Source organism: Drosophila rhopaloa, unplaced genomic scaffold, assembly GCF_018152115.1.
Source record: "Drosophila rhopaloa isolate 14029-0021.01 unplaced genomic scaffold, ASM1815211v1 contig_2, whole genome shotgun sequence".
In the NCBI taxonomy this organism is placed as follows: domain Eukaryota; kingdom Metazoa; phylum Arthropoda; class Insecta; order Diptera; family Drosophilidae; genus Drosophila; species Drosophila rhopaloa.
In genome coordinates this window covers 5,528,123-5,547,221 of record NW_025335083.1, presented here as the reverse complement: position 1 = coordinate 5,547,221, position 19,099 = coordinate 5,528,123, and the positions used below count along the sequence as shown (strand labels likewise).

The window sequence follows — 19,099 nt, the reverse complement described above, 5'->3', positions numbered from 1 at the left end:
CAGCAACAAACTGCAGCTGCTGCTGCATTTGCAGTTGCAGTGGTTGCTGTGGGGCGAGGATGCAACTGCAGCAACATTGCCAGAAGCTCGGCGGTCCGCTTTCCATTTGGCTAAGCAGCAGCCTAAATGCGAGCGTTCTGCAAATGATCTCTGGCAAAATATAATAAAGGAAGTTGGCGAAACACATTTATCCGTCTAATGATGTGATTACACCCAGATGTCTGAAGAGGAGCCGTCTTAAGTGCATTTTATATTTATATGTGAACTCGATCGCTTACTTGTAAGAACTGTATTGATTTGCCCGTAAACTGGGAAAAGTATTCTTTAGTACTTTTCAGTTTTCTTTGGCAGTTTTTATGATTCTGAGAGCTTTTTTATAATTTAATACTTTCATGAAATAGGTTGTAACTAAAGCAAATTACTTATAAAACTGTTTAATAAACTTAGTGGCATTATTTTTTCTTTAATTTGATTCATTTATTTTAGGAAAGAGAAAAAGGGCAATACATGAGTCTTAAATTCTTTTAGCTCCATAAATAATAATATTAATAAGCATTTCACTAGATAATTGCCGATTTTTTGGTAGCGTTTTTAATGTCACTCTAACTAATTTACCAATTTTAACGATAAAAACATTTAAAAAAAATTAATTTTGAACAAATTATGCTGATGACTTCCTAAATAAAATATAGTTTAAAATTGTATTGTACCAAAAAATGAACCCCCAATAAAATCTTATTAATATTTTCATATTTCTTTAAATAAATTTTGAGTAGTTACAATCTTTAGTTTATTAAATAAACATTTAGATTTTTGTTTAAGTACTACATTTTAGAAAAAAAAATATTTTGTATACAATTACGATAATATTTGTCTTTATTTACAATACTTTTATTTCAAACTGAGCGTTAGGTAATGTACTGTATAAATATCGGCTATTTTAAGTTTTAGCAAGGCTGCCAATAAACACTTTTGGCTTACAAGTTTTAAAACTTTTAATATATTTGTAAATATATATATTAATGAAAAGTTATTAAGGTAAGTATTTTGACAAACAAAGGAGTAACTACAATAAAATGAAATACTTGGCATGATTTTTGTGTAGTAAACCTCGTACTAGCGTATGCACCCTTGTTGATATTTATTTTTCTAAAAAACCCTATACATTTATTTTTAGAAATCCATATGATATAGACAGCTAGCGTGGTGAACGAACGCAACTATCATTTTGGCCAGACAACAGCCCACAAAACTCGAGCTATTCGCAGCTCATGTGTTTCATTTGTATTTGAAATGCTCATTTTCGTTTTATTTTATTTTTCACATTGTCATCGAACCGTGACGATGCGCTGCTGTTGTTGTTGCGATGTACCTGTGCCTACCTATACTATATTCCGTATAGGCAGGCAGTATAACCCCCGCAGAAACTGATGATCTAAGTGTAGAACATGCGATAATGTTTATGGCCGTCGGTTCTTGGCCGGCATTTAGTACAGAACTCGATTATATAGGGGTGCACATCGGAGCCCGATCCCGATCCCAACTGTGGAAACGAGCGCCTGCATGACATCGAAAATGTATCGGAACGGTAGCCCCGAAAAAAGGGATAATTAATTATGCCGCGGCTGCTGCTGGTGACATTTTTCTTTTCACCTCACGATAAGGAAATGACGAGGCGCAAAACGCAGAAAATTTCATGGGTTCCCCCATAGAAACCATTGCCAACTCGCCTGCGGAAGTTCTAATTTGGAAAAGAACGAAATTTCCGCTTGTGATATTATTATACCCGTTACTCGTAGAGTAAAAGGGTATATTGTATTCGTGCAAAAGTATGTAACAGCTAGAAGGAAGCGTTTCCGACCCTATAAAGTATATATATTCTTGATCAGGGTCACTAGCCGAGTCGATATAGCCATGTCCGTCTGTCCGTCTGTCTGTCCGTCTGTCCGTCTGTCCGTCTGTCCGTCTGTCTGTCCGTCTGTCTGTCCGTATGAACGCTGAGATCTCGGAAACTATAAAAGCTAGAAGATTGGCATTTTGCATGCAGATTCTAGGAGTTCCTACGCAGCGCAAGTTTGTTTCAAAAAGGTGCCACGCCCCCTTAAACGCCCACAATCGCTTATATACGATTTTAAAAATTTAAATATTTCGGAAAAGTAAAAATGCAGTTTTATTGTGTTTATCAATACATATCGAAATGTAGAAGAACTTTTTCAAGTCGGACCATTCGTTAAAAAGTTATGCGTGATCAAAGTTTCTATCTCCATCTCCCTCGCACTCCCTTTACCTGAGTAACGGGTATCTGATAGTCGGGGAACCCGACTATAGCGTTCTCTCTTGTTTTTCCCTTTTTTTGTTGTCTAAGCATATGGGGTGTCTGTGCCGTAGATGATATAGTTTTTCCACGAAAATGAGTCAGCTGAGCCAGCGTCGATTGCTTTCGGCCAATTGTGCAATTTGCTGATTTCGTTATTGTTTTTAGCTGGCTTTCGTTGTTGCTTTGTTGCAATCATTGGCAAAGACATTTGGCAAATTGCATTTTGGAAAGCTTTTCGGGTACTGCGAAAAGTATCTCCAAACTTTCACCTAATGAATCCAAATCAGTCAATCCTGCAACTGAAGTTCTCCCCACGCCATCGTTTTCCACTGCAATTAACAGTCTAACGAACTTTCATCGAAATTTACAAAACAGGAAAAATCATTTCCAGAACCTAACGGATGTGCAAAGTGGGGAAACTGGAGTTCGGGTCAAAAGCAATTGGCCGACCAGCAAGAACAACCAACTCGAAAAAAGGGCCTAAAGCTTAATTCCGAATCAACACGACACAAAAAAGGAACAGAAGTCGGGTTAAGGTTCCACTGACCAGTCGTGGGGTTATCGTGACCAGGTGTTGACTTTTTAATACCCTGTAGGGTATTTACTTGAAAGAAAAAGGAAAATATTGTATCTGTAATATAAATGATTTTAAGAAAATATTTAAAAACTATTTGTTATCGTTTGCTTTATTTTTTATTTATACAAAGCGTTTATTAGTGTTTCTATAAAATGTATTTTATTATACAATTTTATTTCAAACTCATCTACCCAGGTATCCCATGTTAGTTAGTAAACCTACCCTGCGGCCGACCAAAGTAGAACCTTCATTTATTTTCGTAACGTAAAAACAGACTACTTTTGGTACCGAAATACTAGAAATAATAATAATAACCCACATGTACCGGTATGTAAGACCATTTGACTTTAAGTGAAGTCATCAAAACAGGCCGCATCAGCGACAAAACGAACCGAGTTCTGTGAAACTTTTGCCACAGCCCCGGACATAAAACCCAAAAAAAAGAAAAAATATTACGGAAAGAGGGAGAGGGACTGAACCGTAAAGAGGATTTCTTAATTACTCAAAAAAAGGGGGCGGAGAAGCGGCGGGGAGACAACAACAATCGCCGCGTTTAGGGTCGCTTCTTGTATTGGCCTCATCGTAATTACAGAGCACTTCTTCAGTTTCTGTCTCTGTTTCTGTTTCTGATTCCAGGTCCAAGTCCGTTCATCAGGCCAATGATATGTGTCGCGCTCTATCGCAGCTCTAGTAGTCGGCAATTATTTTACGACCTAACTGAAACCAGAATTACCAACTCATAACTATTCAGGGCTCTCTTTTAGTTGCACACAGAAAAAATAGGAGAAAATTTAAAGGAAATCTTTATAAACTATTTTGTTATTGATTATTTAAATTGTCTTGTACAATATCATAGTAAAATTTCTTATATCGAATGAGTTATAAATTAAGAAATAAGTTAGTTCGGCTTACAACAAAGCAATACCACAAGCATTTTAAAATATTCGTATGATTTAATATAATCTTGATCTGTTTATAAAAATAAATAAAGAAAACTCAAAAACAAATGGAAATTTATAAAATTAAGCTGCTTTTAAACATAAATTTTATAGCCAAAGGAAATAATTTGTCTTCAAAAAAGTATTTTTCAAATTCTATAAATTCTACCAGAAACTTTAATCAAAATTATGCAAGGTACTAGAGCGGATTGAAACCAAGAAATAATATAAGCTAATTCACTTGGTGATAATATTTTGACTAATCTCAATCATTTTATGTAAAAAAACAGACAAAGATAATAAAAATGAAACCACACTTAAACATACATTTCATATCCCGAAAAGTATGAGGTCGACCATGATTGGAAATAATTTTTTAAGTGTACTTTTATATGAAATTCTGGTTACGGACGGCTGCCTTTGACAGATCTACGATAGCGAAATAAAAAAGAAAATTTTTCGACCATTTCCAGGCCGAGCCAAGTGTCGCACGTGTTTTCCTTCAGGGTGTTTGCCGCAAGTACTTCCAAGTCGTTATAGTATTTCACATTTCAATGGGGATCCACTAACCCAACCTCTGGGGGTACAGTTGAGTTAAGCGGAGGATGCAAGCGGAGCCCAATGTTTCATGCAACATATCAAAGTCAACGGAGCAGAAAATCAAAAAAGTGCAAAAGGCAGAACACATCAACAGGTTGCCAAAGTCTGGGAGTGCAAAAGGGATGGCTGCAAAGAGGGAGGCAGCAAGATAGAGCTAGCGAACCTACAAGTATGATAATAATTTAGACTGTTATCTCTTCATAGAGCAAACCAACATGCGATACTATGGTACGGATCTGAATCCAACTCCTCTGTAAAATGCAAACAGTTTTTCGCTGCTCCGAATGGAAAACTGAGGAAAAATGATGTGCTAAACACGCAGTCTGAATGAGTACAGTTAGCACAAAATATAAAGCACATTCTTGGCCAATGCCTGTCTACACTAGGCAACAAAATCCTAAGCCAAGCAAAATATTTTAAAAAAAATTTTAAAGGTTTTCGGATTAGGAAAATAAAACTCAATTAAGGTATTTTATTTCCATCTCAAAAAGACTCATATAATAAAGTTAATTAATATAACCTTAGGCAAGCTTTGAAACCTTTAATTGACCTGCTGCCCTAATGTCATTGTAATATATTTTCTAAGGCTCAAAACGTAATCGTAATCAGTCCGAAATTACCTTGCCTTGTATTTTTATACCCGTTACTCGTAGAGTAAAAGGGTATATTGTATTCGTGCAAAAGTATGTAACAGCTAGAAGGAAGCGTTTCCGACCCTATAAAGTATATATATTCTTGATCAGGGTCACTAGCCGAGTCGATATAGCCATGTCCGTCTGTCCGTCTGTCCGTCTGTCTGTCCGTCTGTCCGTCTGTCTGTCCGTCTGTCTGTCCGTCTGTCTGTCCGTCTGTCTGTCCGTCTGTCTGTCCGTCCGTATGAACGCTGAGATCTCGGAAACTGTAAAAGCTAGAAGATTGGCATTTTGCATGCAGATTCTAGGAGTTCCTACGCAGCGCAAGTTTGTTTCAAAAAGGTGCCACGCCCCCTTTAACGCCCACAATCGCTTATATACGATTTAAAAATTTAAATATTTCGGAAAAGTAAAAATGCAGTTTTATTGTGTTTATCAATACCTATCGAAATGTAGAAGAAATTTTTCAAATCGGACCATTCGTTAAAAAGTTATGCGTGATCAAAGTTTCTATCTCCATCTCCCTCGCACTCCCTGTACCTGAGTAACGGGTATCTGATAGTCGGGGCACCCGACTATAGCGTTCTCTCTTGTTTAGTTGTACAAAATCTTAAAAAGTTTATATAACAAGTTTAACATAATTTAAATAAGCTTCTAAGCGCACACTTCTGTAATTTTATAGAGTTGGTGAAATATTCGTAACAAATAATAACTTAACTAATTTGATCGAAACACTCTTAAATGTATATAAATTCTATTTTTAAAAATAAAGAATTTTAACAAAAAACCGAGTTATAAATATTATTATTATATTTTTCTACCTAGAATTTTCCAGACTAGCTGCCAGGTGTTGGGAAGTGACGACGGCGCCTTGGACATGACTTCAATTAAAGTCCAATAACAACTCTATTATTGGCCAATGGCTGTATCAATAAGCGTCGTCCACTCGCCGAGATGACGTGAGATATGAAGCGCTCTAAAACAATAAAAATCTGAAATCAATTTCCACAAAGTCCGTCTGGCAGAAGCGGCAGTGATGCGTAAACGTGTTGAGGTTGAGGCCAATCGAGGGACCTGGGCTACCGGTTGAAGTTGAAGTCGGAGTCGCGGTCGAAGTAGATGTCGATTCATGTTCCATTCTAGCCCGATCACACCTTAAATGGCGACTGGTAACTCGAGAGCCTGTGATTACCTGAGAAAGAAGCGAGAAATATTTATGAACCGATGGCCCCAGCAGATCCTCATCAATGGATGCTGCTGGCCAGCTGAATGGACTATCGCTGGGCCATCTAGGGGAGTTCCTCTCACTCTATCGGCACTCCATCCACAAAAGGCCACAGAAAAGCGCTGATAGATAGTACACTTAAAATAAAACCATCCCGCCAAAATATTTGCAAAAACCTTGGAAGTAAGTCTCGACATTGATTTAAATTAATCTTATAAAATTTTAAAATGCTAGAATTTATTTGACTGGAAACTCTTAAATAAAGGGAATGTTCTAGTCAATATTCAATTCTTAACGGTTTTTGTAATAACACATACTGTTAAAATTTGTCATTTGAAAATTGAACATCACATTGAGAGATCGAATTTGTGTTTCCGAACAACAGGACATTTAACATTTACTTTCTACCACAAGCTTAAACTTTAGCATGACATTGAGAAATCGATCGTTGGTCGTTTTTCCTAAATATTTAGACAGAAAATTATACAAATAGTTTGAAAATTAATCATTAATATTATTTTATACTTAAATATGTTTAAAATTAAGTTTAAAATACATTTCTCTATAAGGTTTTTCTCAATTTTAGTTAAATTTTTCTTAGTATACATTTGCGTAGCAGGAAGCACGCTCCAGGTAACTTATGAAAATGTAAAAAGCGGGCAGAGATATAAGCCAAGAAGTTGGAAATCTTTGGAGGGGTTTCGGTGACCGAGCAACAACAGGTGTAATAATTGAAATCTGCTTTTTCTACAAAACCCTAATCACGGCGAGTGAGCGCGCGAGCCAAGATATATTCTGCAGATACTTTTGGCCTGCGGTTACGCTTGGCGGTTGTCTAAGCATTAACTCAACCAGCAGCTGTAAAATTACAGCAAATGTTTAACCAACCCCTTGGGAGGAAATTGGGAAGGTGGGCCGTACTCGGATGAAAGTCCACAGCCCCAGCCTCAAAGGCATAGCGCATACGCCATGTTGTTTGGTGAGGAGTCCTCCAGGAGCCCGGGACACCGATACCGAGAGACCTTTCCCACGATCCCGCGACTCCTGACCTGCCTTAATTAGGCAGCCAGCCAAGCGTTTCCACATGTCGCACCCAGTTGCATTTGCAGCTCTTCTCCTTTTATTTTTCCTTTTTTTTGGTGGTTGACTTACGCATTACAAATGAAGCAAATTAAAATTTACATATCAATCCCCGAAACCTGCGCCTCATGCTGATAATTATCTTTGCACACCATGGTCCCCTCTCTTTCACCATTTCTCCACCTGTCTCTCTCTCTGTTTTCCATTGCTGCTGGTAATTGAATTGGAGTGCAGCCGCGAAAAGGTCACAGACACTGCACATGGCGGGCACAGTCAGCGAAAAACGCAACACCAAGCTGCAAAATATTGAAAGATACAGCAACATTTTATTTAAAATTGTTTTTATTAAACCAAACCTTTCTCAAATAAAAACTTCAAATTGTAAATCCCTGAAATTTCTTTAAATTACCAAAATGTTGTTCAATTCGAAAAGGAATATTTAATTACCATATTACTATAACAGCTCCATGACTTTGAAGCAATGTTTTGATTTTGTTGTGAATGTATTTTTACAGCATACAATTTTTATATTTTAGAAAGTCAGCACTTTAAGTTGATCACCGTCGTATAAGACAACTATCTTTAACCTGACAGCTCTTCAGAGATTTTGAAACTTATTAAATTTTATGCTATTAGTAAGTTAGAAACAAAATTGTAATCTAACAGAAATTTATATAATTTGTACTATATGTAATATGTACATTAAAAATGTGCCTATTCTAAATATACATCTAAATATAGATTTAAGTCCCCTTCTGTACCTACAAAAACCATATTTTTTTGTTGTTGATATATTTGAAACCATAGTTTCTAAAAAATATTGGGGTTTTTGGGAACTGAATCGAGCTAGGCCAGTGTTTAAAATGCAGAAGTTGTCTGAATAGATAGATGCCGAGATCTAGAATTGAACATAGTCTGTTTGACATATTGTGGTTAGCGATGCTGACGATGAGCCTTAAGGTGTAATTATTATAATTAATTGTTGTTGAGCTTATTTTTAGTTTAACAAAATTACAGTCACAAAATACAGCGTTTTATGCTTTTTAGGGTTACAGGATTTTAAATTGGAAATTAAAAATATTCCTTCTGTGCAGTGTAATTAAAGCGAGTGCTCAACGCGTGAGATCATCCATGAATAAGGCAGAAGCCGTAGCCATGGATGTTGCTGCTCCGACTGCAGCCACCTGGGCGCACAAAATAATGCAAATTATCAGCTAGAAATTGCACGAGTGGTCAGGTGCATAATGAAGCAGCCGCAGCTGGTGAAGATGAGCCAGAAGCCGCTGCTCGCCCATAATTGAGTTGCAAATGCTCGGTGGGGTTGGCTCTCAGCTCTTTTCGGCCTTTGGTTCCCAGGCCAGCGGAAAACGTTTTAAACACTCCGTTTCATAGATAATCATCATAATTATCTGGCGAACAATAAATATAATATCTAGGCAAATTACAACAATTAGGCGGCTCCCGACTCACAGTTGGAAAACACCCAAAACTTGGGACCAAAAACCAAAAAATAAAGCCAAGCCGTGCCAGGGGAAAGCAAATGATTGCTGGCTGCCTGTATTAATGTGTCCCTCCTCTTGGCACATTGTATGTAACAATGGCTGGGTGGCCGCACAATAAACATGATTTTCACACGCGTTTCATTTTCGGTTCACAAATTAGGCAGAAAAACACTAGGCCCAAAAAACTTTAAAACGCGAGCAATGGTTTAAGCCACAGCGGGTACCGAGGGTTGAGGAAAAAACTTTTTAAAAGTTCAAAATTATTTCGTAATTTCGTTTCGATTAGAAAGTAGTGTGAAGAATGAACTGGATAGCTGGCCTTGCTATTATTCCGAAAATATAAAATACTTGAACTGATTTTCAACATAATTTCATAATTTTTTATACATTCCAATATATAATTTTGTACTTTTTATATGCTGTCACTTTTGATTTCACTTTATACCTAAACATACTTTCCTCAGAATAAAGTCGAAAGTTTACCGATAATTCCTTTTTTTTTCGATTTTATATTTAACTCATTTTAAACTAATGCAAAATAATTCAATAGAATCATTATTTTGAATGTTATTAAAGTTATGACATCCCATGGTCATAGAAATCTCTTTTAACCAAATCCGACTGAAATTATTATGTATTTGATTGAAACAGTTTTTAGTGTGACCCCCAAATACAACTTTAAGTTCATAAATAATGAAGTAAGTTATTTTATCTTTAAGTTGGGCCCTTTAAAACGTAAAGTCCCCACCAAATCGGCTCGGTTTAACTACATTTATATTTTGTTTTTGCAACTTCTGGGCATCGCATGGCATTACAAACATCGGGTGGCAACAACTAAGCCCAATGCCTCCAAAAGCGGAAACTCATTGGTAACGCTTCGTTGCGTAAATTTCTCGACGCGACTTTTCGGCCAACAGGTTGGCGAAAAAAAACAACGAAAAACACGTCAAATAAAACACGAAAGAAAACAAAATCTGACGCCAAACCAAACCAAAACCGCCAGCAAAATGGCCGACAATACCAATAACAAAAGCCAAAACAACAACAAGACAAAAAAACGGAAAAATTGTTTTTAATATTTCAGTTACGCTTCGGCAAGCGAGAACATCGCGATAGAGCCCCGACTTTGACTTCTTTTAAAGCACCACATAGCACACACACACCATATGTGGCGGGGGATGATGCGCTGGAAAAGGGTAAATCACGGAGGAGCCCCACATACTCGTCGATGGAGATCTCGTGCCAACCCAAACCACAGCCGTAGAAGACTCACCAACCCGAACACTCCAACTGGGGACCGAACACCTGAGCATTTCTTTATGGATCTTGAGCAGAAAACCTATCGCGGCGTAACGCCATTAAAATTAGTGCCGAGCTCAGCTGAACCGAACTTCGGAGCACCGGAGAGAGAACTATAGCCCGGTAAGATTCAGATAAAGATACACTCTTAAAAACTATTATAAAATTATAATGCCAGCAAACTATGTTAGACTAGGGTTTACAAAAAGTCATACAGACTTTAATATATTTTCTTTTTAAATTGTAAAACAATGGCAATTTCGAAGTATTCGTAATGTGGAATTACGGTGTGTGTGTTATAAAAAGTGAAAAGCCAGACAGAAATATCAAATTTAAGCCAATGCACGAGAAACTGCGTAAAGATGAAGTAGACGGTCCTGAAATTAAACCAAGTATAAATTATTTACTTTGTATGAACTACAAATACTTTAAATTTGTAAAGTGCCAAACCAAATGACGATCATCCCTTATTAGACAACATTAAATTACATTTTGAATATATATTCAGAATCCCAACATCTAGATTATATGTATTTGATGTCATAGCAGTTAGTACTATTTGTTCCTATTCTAAACTTTTGAAAATAATTTTATCATCAATTTCAATAAATTAGAAATATACCAAATTTTGTGATTGACATGAATTGGTTTTTTTAAAGATTGGAAATAAGTAATTATTAAAGTCTCTTCAAAAACTATTACTTAGATAATATTTTTAAAAATTGTATGACTTAAATGTACCTATGATTGAATGAACTTAGATCAAATAAAAATGCAATTCGAGTGTACCGATACAGATGTATACATTGGGGTAACAGAGCCGTCAAATGGGGTTCCAGTCACGAACGCATATCGGTTATAGCTAGTCGGTTCTTTGCCTGGTTACGCTTGGTTGTCAGATACTAAGATGGCGTTGGATATTTCGGATACGTTCCGATCCGGCCAGATGTAAAGCTCAGTATGAAGTACGGCCAACATCCGATGTGGGAAAGGGCAGACGTTGACTCCCAGGTAATTAGAGTCGACAACAAAGACCATAATTACCTTGTAACTAGGAATTATGAAAATATCATTAAAAAACTGAAAAAATAGTGAAAAGAATGTAGTCTAGGGCCACCCAGCCACAGAGATCAGGCCTTCGCCACCTGACAGTAGTCAATCTTTAATGACTTTTATTCTTATTTTATTTCGAGTTTTTCTCGTACATTAGAAGATTTCCCATGATTGTGCCTCCATTCAGCACTCGCATCTTCTCTTTGGGTCACGTCTAATCTCCGTCTTGATAATCTTGGCCCATCCAAGTCGATTTCTTGTCTGCCCATTCAGATCTCTTAGTGCGATGCAATAAAAACTCAGCCACTTGTGTGTAGTTCTCTCCTCGTGTTTTACTTTTTTATTGTTTTCAAGTGCTTGGGAAGAATGCCAATTGCCTTTGGACATGGGACAATATTATCGGCATTGATGTAGAAAAACTGAGCTCAATGCCGAAAGACTTCCCTTTCCTTTGGTCAATGTTTTTGCCAGGTTTTACGAGCAGCTGTACAAAATGAGTTAATCAACAAAAAGAAGATATTGTTAAAATCCAAATTTATGGGTTTACAATACTATTAAATAATAAAGCAGAAAAGTTACGATAGCCAAAACAAATTGGGAATAAACAATCATAATTTAAATATATTTAAGCTAAAAATTGTTTTAATATAGAAGTAACTGGTAGATTAGAAAGGGGTTGTCTCAATAAGACACAACAAATAATATTAAGGAGAAAGTGTTTCGGGGCCTAGAAACTAATCGATAAGATACTGTAATCTCTTTTTGTAACAATTAATTAACCACATATTAGAGTAAAGTTCTATAGCAAAATGTGAACTGATAAGAAGGCACTTAAGAGCTAGGGAAATCACCGAGGTACTAAGAAAAGCGTTCAACTAATGCGCTTCATTGCTCCCCGCAGAGATTAAATCTCATTATCAGCTTTCTAATCAAATTCAAGAGACTTGCAATTGTCTGAAGTGAGAAACGAAATTAGTATAGTTTGGACCTTGCCACATAGTAGATCGCGAAAATATGCTGAAAAGTATTTGGTTCATCGTAAATATAGCGCTTCTTAAGGGCTGCTTCGCTGAAACGCCAGAAACATATCTTTTAAAATCTCACAGGTAGGATTTTAATTATATATTTTACAACACGTAAAATGTCTAGGGAAATCAGTTTTGTAAGCTCTTGATATCAAAACAATGTAGGTTTTCATTACACGCATACATATTATTCTTTGTAATTATACTTTTATATAAGTAAGCGAAATTATTGCTTTTTACTCCCAATAACAATAATAATAAATGCGATTTCACAGTCTTCCCCCGGACTTGAATTTTATGCCCACCCTGGGCAATGGCCATCTGGGCTATACGGTTTTCGGAGATGCTATCTTCATGAACGGAGTCTACAACGGAGCCGGAGGTAATAGCAAACGAGCTCGCATCCCCAACTGGCTAAACATCAGCTCGGAAGTTTGTGATCGGTTCGGATGTGCCTCTGGAGAGGATGTGGAGGTAAATGGAACAAGCTACGAGATGGATCTGCGAGATGGCTACTTCCGCGAACGAACAACCTACAGAAAACTAGGATTTACAGTGGAACAGAGAACCTATACACACAAGTTCTACAATCGTGCTTTGGTCTATGAAGTGGTAGTTACCAGGCTTGACAGCCGAAATACGAGAGCTAACGGTGGGTAAACTTAAAGTTGTATTATTATTTAAAGAAGAATTGGATATTGCCTATAACATATATTAATATTGTATTTTAAAAATTATTAAATTTTATGAAAAATCAAATGTGATAATTTTTAGCTTTATGTGATTATGAAAAGACTGCGGGTTTGACCACATTTATTTTGTAAAGCAATTTTAATTTCTTAGAAACACGTTTGGTTAGTTTTTTTTTAATTCTTTAAATTAGTTATGACATCTTGTCATTTTGGAAATCGGTTTGTCAGATTTTGGATAAAAGCGTTCACTGATTAAAAAAAATGTATTTTTTTAATGAGGCGTTCAAAATAAATGACTATATGGGCCCATATCTTCGTTTGTATTGATCTCGATCGATTTAAATTTTTAATGTGGTTAAAAAAAAAAATCAAAGTGTTATATTAAGTTACATAAAGAATATTTAATTTAATTTTAAATTAAATTTACCCTAGATTTTTTCTATTTGTCTTGGGCAAAGTTACTTACATTGCATATTTATACTTTTTAGCTCCAAAGTTCCTGAAGCTTACTCAGTATCCCGGTAACTCCAGCGATGCCTTTGATTTTGTACTTGTGAGCAATGGCAGCTCTTCCAGCGGAGATTATCGCACTCTTCGGGGTCGCACAAAGGTTCTTGAGTTTGAGAAATTTCAAACGGATCCCCAGGAGATCTTTGTCCTGTTCAGTCAATCCTTGGAGCAACCCTTACAAGTGCAATGGCCCACCTGGCAGGAGCAGTTGAGCTATAGCATTATCATCACCATGGATAGAGACGAAAGTGTTGCCCGAAAGGAACTCCAAGATGTGCTCAAGTTAAGCTCCAGAACTCTTCTCCAGAAGCACACAGAATCGTGGAACAGCTTTTGGGACAACGAATTCTCCATTGAACTGAAGGGTGATGCTCTAGAGCTCTCCCAAATTGTTAACGCTGGCATCTTTTATTTGGTTAGTTCTCTACCGTCAATTAATACCAATCAGAAAAACGAACCATTCTATGGATTGAGTCCCACTGGCTTGGGACGTGGCAACCTGGAGGCGGATTATCAGGGGCACAACTTTTGGGACACCGAGATCTGGATGCTGCCGGTGGTCACTCAATTCGGCTTGGAGTACGCAAAACAGGTGTTGGACTACCGACACAGGAAATTAGAGGCAGCTAAATATCATGCCAATGCCACTGGCTATAAGGGAGCCAGGTGAGATTCTTAATGGAGTTGTGTTAAATATAAATTGTATTTCTCCTAATACTCTTCAGGTTTCCCTGGGAAAGTGCCTACACTGGGACTGAGGTCACCAATCCCTGCTGCCCCGAAGTGGCGCAACAGGAGATTCACATATCCCCCGATATATCCTTTGCTCTCCAAAGGTTCTACTCCCAATCATTGGATAAGGAGTGGGCCTGTAATACAGCTTGGCCCATAGCCGCAGAGGTGGCCAAGTTCCTGGTGAGTCGGGCATCGTGTGACGATTCCCAAAATATGTGCCACTTCCTTAAGGTAATGGGACCCGATGAGGATCACCCGGACGTAAATGATAATGTGTACACAAATGCTGTTTCTAAAATTGCATTGGATTTTGCCGAGTGGTTGGGTCCAATGTGTGGGAACACCAGCACAGAACTCTTTGAAAGATGGCGTGAGCTTAGCGACCGATTGCTGATTCTACAGGATGAGGTCCTTAACTACCATCCCCAGCACCAGGGTTATATCCTAAACACCACTGTGAAGCAGGCGGACACCATTCTACTTGGGTATCCGTTACGATTCGATATCAGGTAATAATACAAATTCATGGTTGGTATAATCCCAATACGTAATTCCAATTCCCTTTAAGCTCCACACACTTAAATGATCTTCGCTTTTATGCAAATGCAACCCGAGAATCGGGTCCTGCGATGACCTGGTCCATGTTCTCCGCCAATTATCTTGTCTCCAGGCAGGATAAGCTGGCCAACGAGTATTTCGAGCGTGGCTACAAGAGCTATGTTAGACCCGAGTTCAAGGTGTGGAGTGAGACCCCGCTCGGCTACGAAGGATCGGCGAATTTCCTCACCGGCATCGGTGGCTTCCTGCAGACCTTGATCTTCGGTTACGGCGGCCTGGACTTTGGCAGGGTTGGTGACCAGTTTTCGATGATTATACGTCGAACTTTAACGCCCCCAAACGTAGACGAGATCCATATCAATTCTATTCCATATGAAGATGCTAAGTGTAGCTTTACCATCAGGTTTCAATCCAGCGAAATTGTCTGTTGGGACAGGTTTGGTCCGGGTTTCCAGATGGTTCAAGATCAGAGGAGGACGTTTCTTGGCAGATCCTTTAACTGTAAGTTGTGGGCTTCTTTCATATTCGTTCGTAAGTTACCTGTTTTTTTTCTTTTTTAGTTACCCATAGGAACGAGGATCCCCCCATCGAAATCAGTTTCTTGAGATAAATCCAAAGTGTATTTGAATAAATATGAAGAGAATTACATATTTGGGCCGGATGCATAGGTAGAGTTCTGAACTTAATTATTTAGTACGCGGATTAGAAAGTATCTATTGCATTTGGTTATGGTATCTTGGTTATCTTGGTAGTTAAATCGATTTCTTGATGCCTTCTCTACTTGAATTTGGCTATAGAGGAGCCGCTGACACCGGGCGCATTTTTGTTGCTGCCACTGAGCACCACGTAAGCGGTTTTGGTCTCCTTTTGCTTTTGCTGCAACATGGTCAGAGTGCCCAATGGTGTGTCAGTCGAGCTCATGGTCTTCATTAACTGCAAGGAAAGGATTTATCAATTAATAAACAATTTAACAATTTATTTAATGGGCAACTCACCCCATCCTGCTCCATTTTCTTCAGACGCTTTTCAATCTTATTCTTTCCCGGTCCCTTGCCGTGGAACTTATGCGACAAATACCGGAAAGCCTCTTTCAGGTTCAATATGCGACCATTGTCGTCAATATAGTCCAGCTTGACATTAGGCTTGAAGGTCTCCTTGTCCTTGAAGTCCGTAATTGGCCCAAAGTGGAACCGATCACGACGTCCAACCTTGTCGTCCTCACTGCGAAGACAAGACATACCATTAAAAGGTTTTCTCTTAGGAGAAGTTCTTAACTTACCCAGCAGCTTTGTCTTCAATAGAGTAGTTCTTGGCCTGCAAATGGGCCATTTTCGTGTTGCTAGGCCTATTCTTTTCCTCCTTTTCGAGGTAACCCTTGGACAGAGCCAGGCGCAAAGCATTCGCTACACCAGCGCCCACATCAGGCTCCTCATCCAAAATGGCACGATCCTCCAGATCCTCTCCCAGATTGTCCAAGTCGGCGGGCTGCATGACTTCATCGGGATTGACTGAATTCCAGGTTCCATGACTCAGGGCGGGCTCGTCGTCTTGCGTGTCCATGTGCTCCTCTGGCTGATCGGTCTTGTCAAAGTCCAACATGTCATTGGAGTCCTCGTTTCGGTTGCCCGCCATCCCGTACGTGGGTATATCACCCAATGTACGGCAAAACTCAGCAGTGGCATTTAACACGATGTTGGCATCTACACCAGTAGAGGCTACTTCAGAACTGTTCTCCTCTACGGGTTCGGGTTTGATCTCCCGCTGAATGCATTCGAAATCGACGGGTAATGACTTCTTAATAATATTCTCCTTCTGTTTTAGTTTTCGAGCCTTTGCTAAAACCCTTTCTAAATCATCATCCTCAGCTTCCACCTTGACTTCAGTTTTAACGGCCTCCAGCTCCATGACCTCATCCTCGTGATCACGATAACGTCCACCACGACTACCAAAGTTTGAGGAAGCTGACGTTCCTGGCTCCATTAAAGACTCAAGATCGTCTGCTTTTAGTTTTTGGCGGAGTTTCTTAACCTTTTTCTTTGGCTTCTTGAATCTACAAGAAAATGTATATTATTAATAAAAACTAAATGGGTTTTAATAAAGAGCATTCAAATTTACTTGGCCAACTCTTCAGTACTGTACGTGTCCGATGCCAGCTGCAGATTGGTATCCTCCAAGGTTTCCAAGCGTTTGCCGGCTAATTTGGTTTTAATCTCAAGGAGCTTTCGTCTGTGTTCCCTCTCTTCATCCATATTTTCCCCGATCACAAAGTTCTTGCGCTTTTTTGGTTGACCCTCGATGTCATCATCGTACTTTTCCAACACAGAACGCTCGATTGGATTGCCCAACTCATCGTACTGCTCTTCGTACACATTGTAACCATAACTGAGCGGATTCAGCTTTTTGTTGGTCACATTCTTCTTGTAGCGCTCTTCGTCGAGCATGTTGACATTGACTAGAGTATCGCCCTCCTCTTCGTTTAGCACATCTTGATCCTTGAGTGTTAGGATGACGGTGCGTCCTTCGCCAAAATCATCCATGTCGTGATCCACTCGCAGGCCCTTTAAGTTGCTATCGCCATAGGCGCGTTGACGGGCTTTGGTTTTCTCTTTCTCAAGCAGCTCTGAAACGCCAAAGGCCTCATCCAGCTCCTCCAGCTCTTTGGCCTGAAATTAAGAAATGCATATTATATTAAATAATTAAAAGATATTAATGTAATTACCTTACGCCTCGCCTCTTCGCGTTCGTTAACCACTCGCTTGTTCTTGTCCACCCATTTGGATACATTGTCCGTTTCCTCGTCAGACTCTCCCAGCGTTTTAATGCGAGCAAGGCGCTCTTCCAAAAACCGCTTTTCTTTGCGCTGCTTAAGCTTCTCGCGCAACTTCTCTGCCTGCTTCTTCTCCTTTAGGTTGTCCGCCGGCTTGTGCAGGAATTCGCCCCATTCATCTTTGTAAGATGATAGATCGGCATCGCCAGAGGATTTCTTGCTCTCGGCCTGGCTACCGTTTCCGGCGGTCGGCGTCACCTTGCTGGGACCACTTTCCATCTCGAGTGGCTTGAGGCCCAGCTTGGCACGAAGTTTATTAGTCTCCGTAATGGAGAGGACATCCCCGGCTCCGTTTTCAGGTATGGGCGAGTAGGAACGTGATGAGGCCTCGCGTTCCTTTGCGGCGGGTTTACGGGTGGCCGACGGAGGCGACTGGGATCGGGAACGTTCACGGTTTCGTTCCCGCTCCCGCTCTCTACCCGAGCGCTTACGGGCTTCCCGCTCCCTCTCGATTTCTCGTTCTCTTCGGGATTCATATTCGGCATGCCTGGAGATTTGCGGAGGTGGAGGAGCGGTGAGCTCCCGTTCGCGTTCGCGTTCCCGTTCCCTCTCACGCTCCTTTAGGCGTTCCCTTTCGCGCTCCTTGAGGCGTTCCTTTTCGCGCTCCTTCTCGCGCTCCCTTTCACGTTCCTCCCGCTCCTTGAGGCGCTCCTTCTCGCGCTCCCTTTCACGCTGATTTTCGCGCTCCTTTTCACGGTCTCTATCGCGTTCCCTCTCGCGTTCCCGGTCCCGCTCCCTTTCCCTTAGAAGATCACGCTCGCGTCCAGAATCCCGCTCGCGATCGGGGGCTTCCCTGGCATCCCTGACTTTGCCCTGCTCCTGCACCGGAACCTCCACGCAGTCGGAACCTGTAAGTAAGGAGCACCGGTTAGAACTGTCTAATCACCAGAAGGACAATCGCTTCAACCACTTCTGCTCGCCCACTCACAATATGCTCCAGGAGCGGACCACCTGCAAGAAAAGGAGAAACGAGGAGAAACGCAACGATGGGTTTAGTACGTCCGTTAAAAGAAAAGTGCAGGACCAAGGCGGTTGCCGGGCATGGACGGTCCGTCAATCAGATTATCGCTTTTCTGCCGGATCCGCCGTCCACAGCAATCGCCCTTGAACCTGGCCTGCACTTGGAGAAAAGCGGGAAAACACTTACTATCCGAGTCCGACTCCTCCAGGGAGATGACCTCGCTGGGACGCTCGCGCTCCTTTTGCTTGTGATGCTTGTGGCGGTGCTCCTTGTGCTTCTTGTGCTTGTGGTGTCTGTGACGCGACGATGAGTCGTCGGTCAGATCCATGGTCAAATCCTCGTCCTCCGTGGCTCGGCGCTGGCGCTCCGGCGATCGCGACCTATGCCGGTTCTTCTTGTCCTTTTTGTGCTTCTTTCCGGACGACGAGGAACCCATTTTTTTTAAATAAGAGAAATTTTCACAAAAAAAAGCAATAAACGACGCAAGTGTGACCGCAAACGGAAATTAAATAATTAATTAAAAAATACTACATTATACACACAAAAAATACTGTATTCGAAGCTGCCA

General features: G+C 39.9%; 2 protein-coding genes across 3 annotated transcripts; one reads left to right on the top strand and one right to left on the bottom strand.

Annotated features, from left to right (window-relative positions):
- Positions 1 to 11,072: 11,072 nt before the first annotated feature.
- LOC108045857 (protein-glucosylgalactosylhydroxylysine glucosidase) lies at positions 11,073 to 15,408 on the top strand. 2 transcript variants are annotated; one of them, XM_017125305.1, is made up of 6 exons: positions 11,073 to 11,181; positions 12,524 to 12,900; positions 13,429 to 14,116; positions 14,176 to 14,694; positions 14,754 to 15,244; positions 15,304 to 15,408. In XM_017125305.1, exons 2-6 carry the CDS (start codon positions 12,546 to 12,548, stop codon positions 15,351 to 15,353), a joined length of 2,103 nt encoding a protein of 700 aa, XP_016980794.1. In that variant the 5' UTR covers positions 11,073 to 11,181; positions 12,524 to 12,545; the 3' UTR covers positions 15,354 to 15,408. The 2 variants fall into 2 exon arrangements, with proteins under 2 accessions (XP_016980794.1, XP_016980793.1); XM_017125304.1 differs by lacking the exon at positions 11,073 to 11,181 and adding an exon at positions 12,222 to 12,329.
- LOC108045856 (U4/U6.U5 tri-snRNP-associated protein 1) lies at positions 15,345 to 19,049 on the bottom strand. Its single transcript, XM_017125303.2, has 6 exons — positions 18,718 to 19,049; positions 17,463 to 18,418; positions 16,859 to 17,406; positions 16,023 to 16,793; positions 15,739 to 15,964; positions 15,345 to 15,676 (listed from the first exon to the last, which is right to left on the bottom strand). Exons 1-6 carry the CDS (start codon positions 18,965 to 18,967, stop codon positions 15,521 to 15,523), a joined length of 2,907 nt encoding a protein of 968 aa, XP_016980792.1. The 5' UTR covers positions 18,968 to 19,049; the 3' UTR covers positions 15,345 to 15,520.
- Positions 19,050 to 19,099: the final 50 nt, after the last annotated feature.

Coding starts and splice junctions, on each gene's coding strand:
- LOC108045857 (XM_017125304.1), top strand. CDS start 12,238: ATGCTGAAAAGTATTTGGTTCATCGTAAATATAGCGCTTCTTAAGGGC. Junction 14,117..14,175: donor ACTGGCTATAAGGGAGCCAG/GTGAGATTCTTA, acceptor AATACTCTTCAG/GTTTCCCTGGGAAAGTGCCT. Junction 14,695..14,753: donor CCGTTACGATTCGATATCAG/GTAATAATACAA, acceptor ATTCCCTTTAAG/CTCCACACACTTAAATGATC.
- LOC108045856 (XM_017125303.2), bottom strand. CDS start 18,967: ATGGGTTCCTCGTCGTCCGGAAAGAAGCACAAAAAGGACAAGAAGAAC. Junction 17,407..17,462: donor GCGAAGAGGCGAGGCGTAAG/GTAATTACATTA, acceptor TCTTAATTTCAG/GCCAAAGAGCTGGAGGAGCT. Junction 15,677..15,738: donor AGAAAATGGAGCAGGATGGG/GTGAGTTGCCCA, acceptor CTTTCCTTGCAG/TTAATGAAGACCATGAGCTC.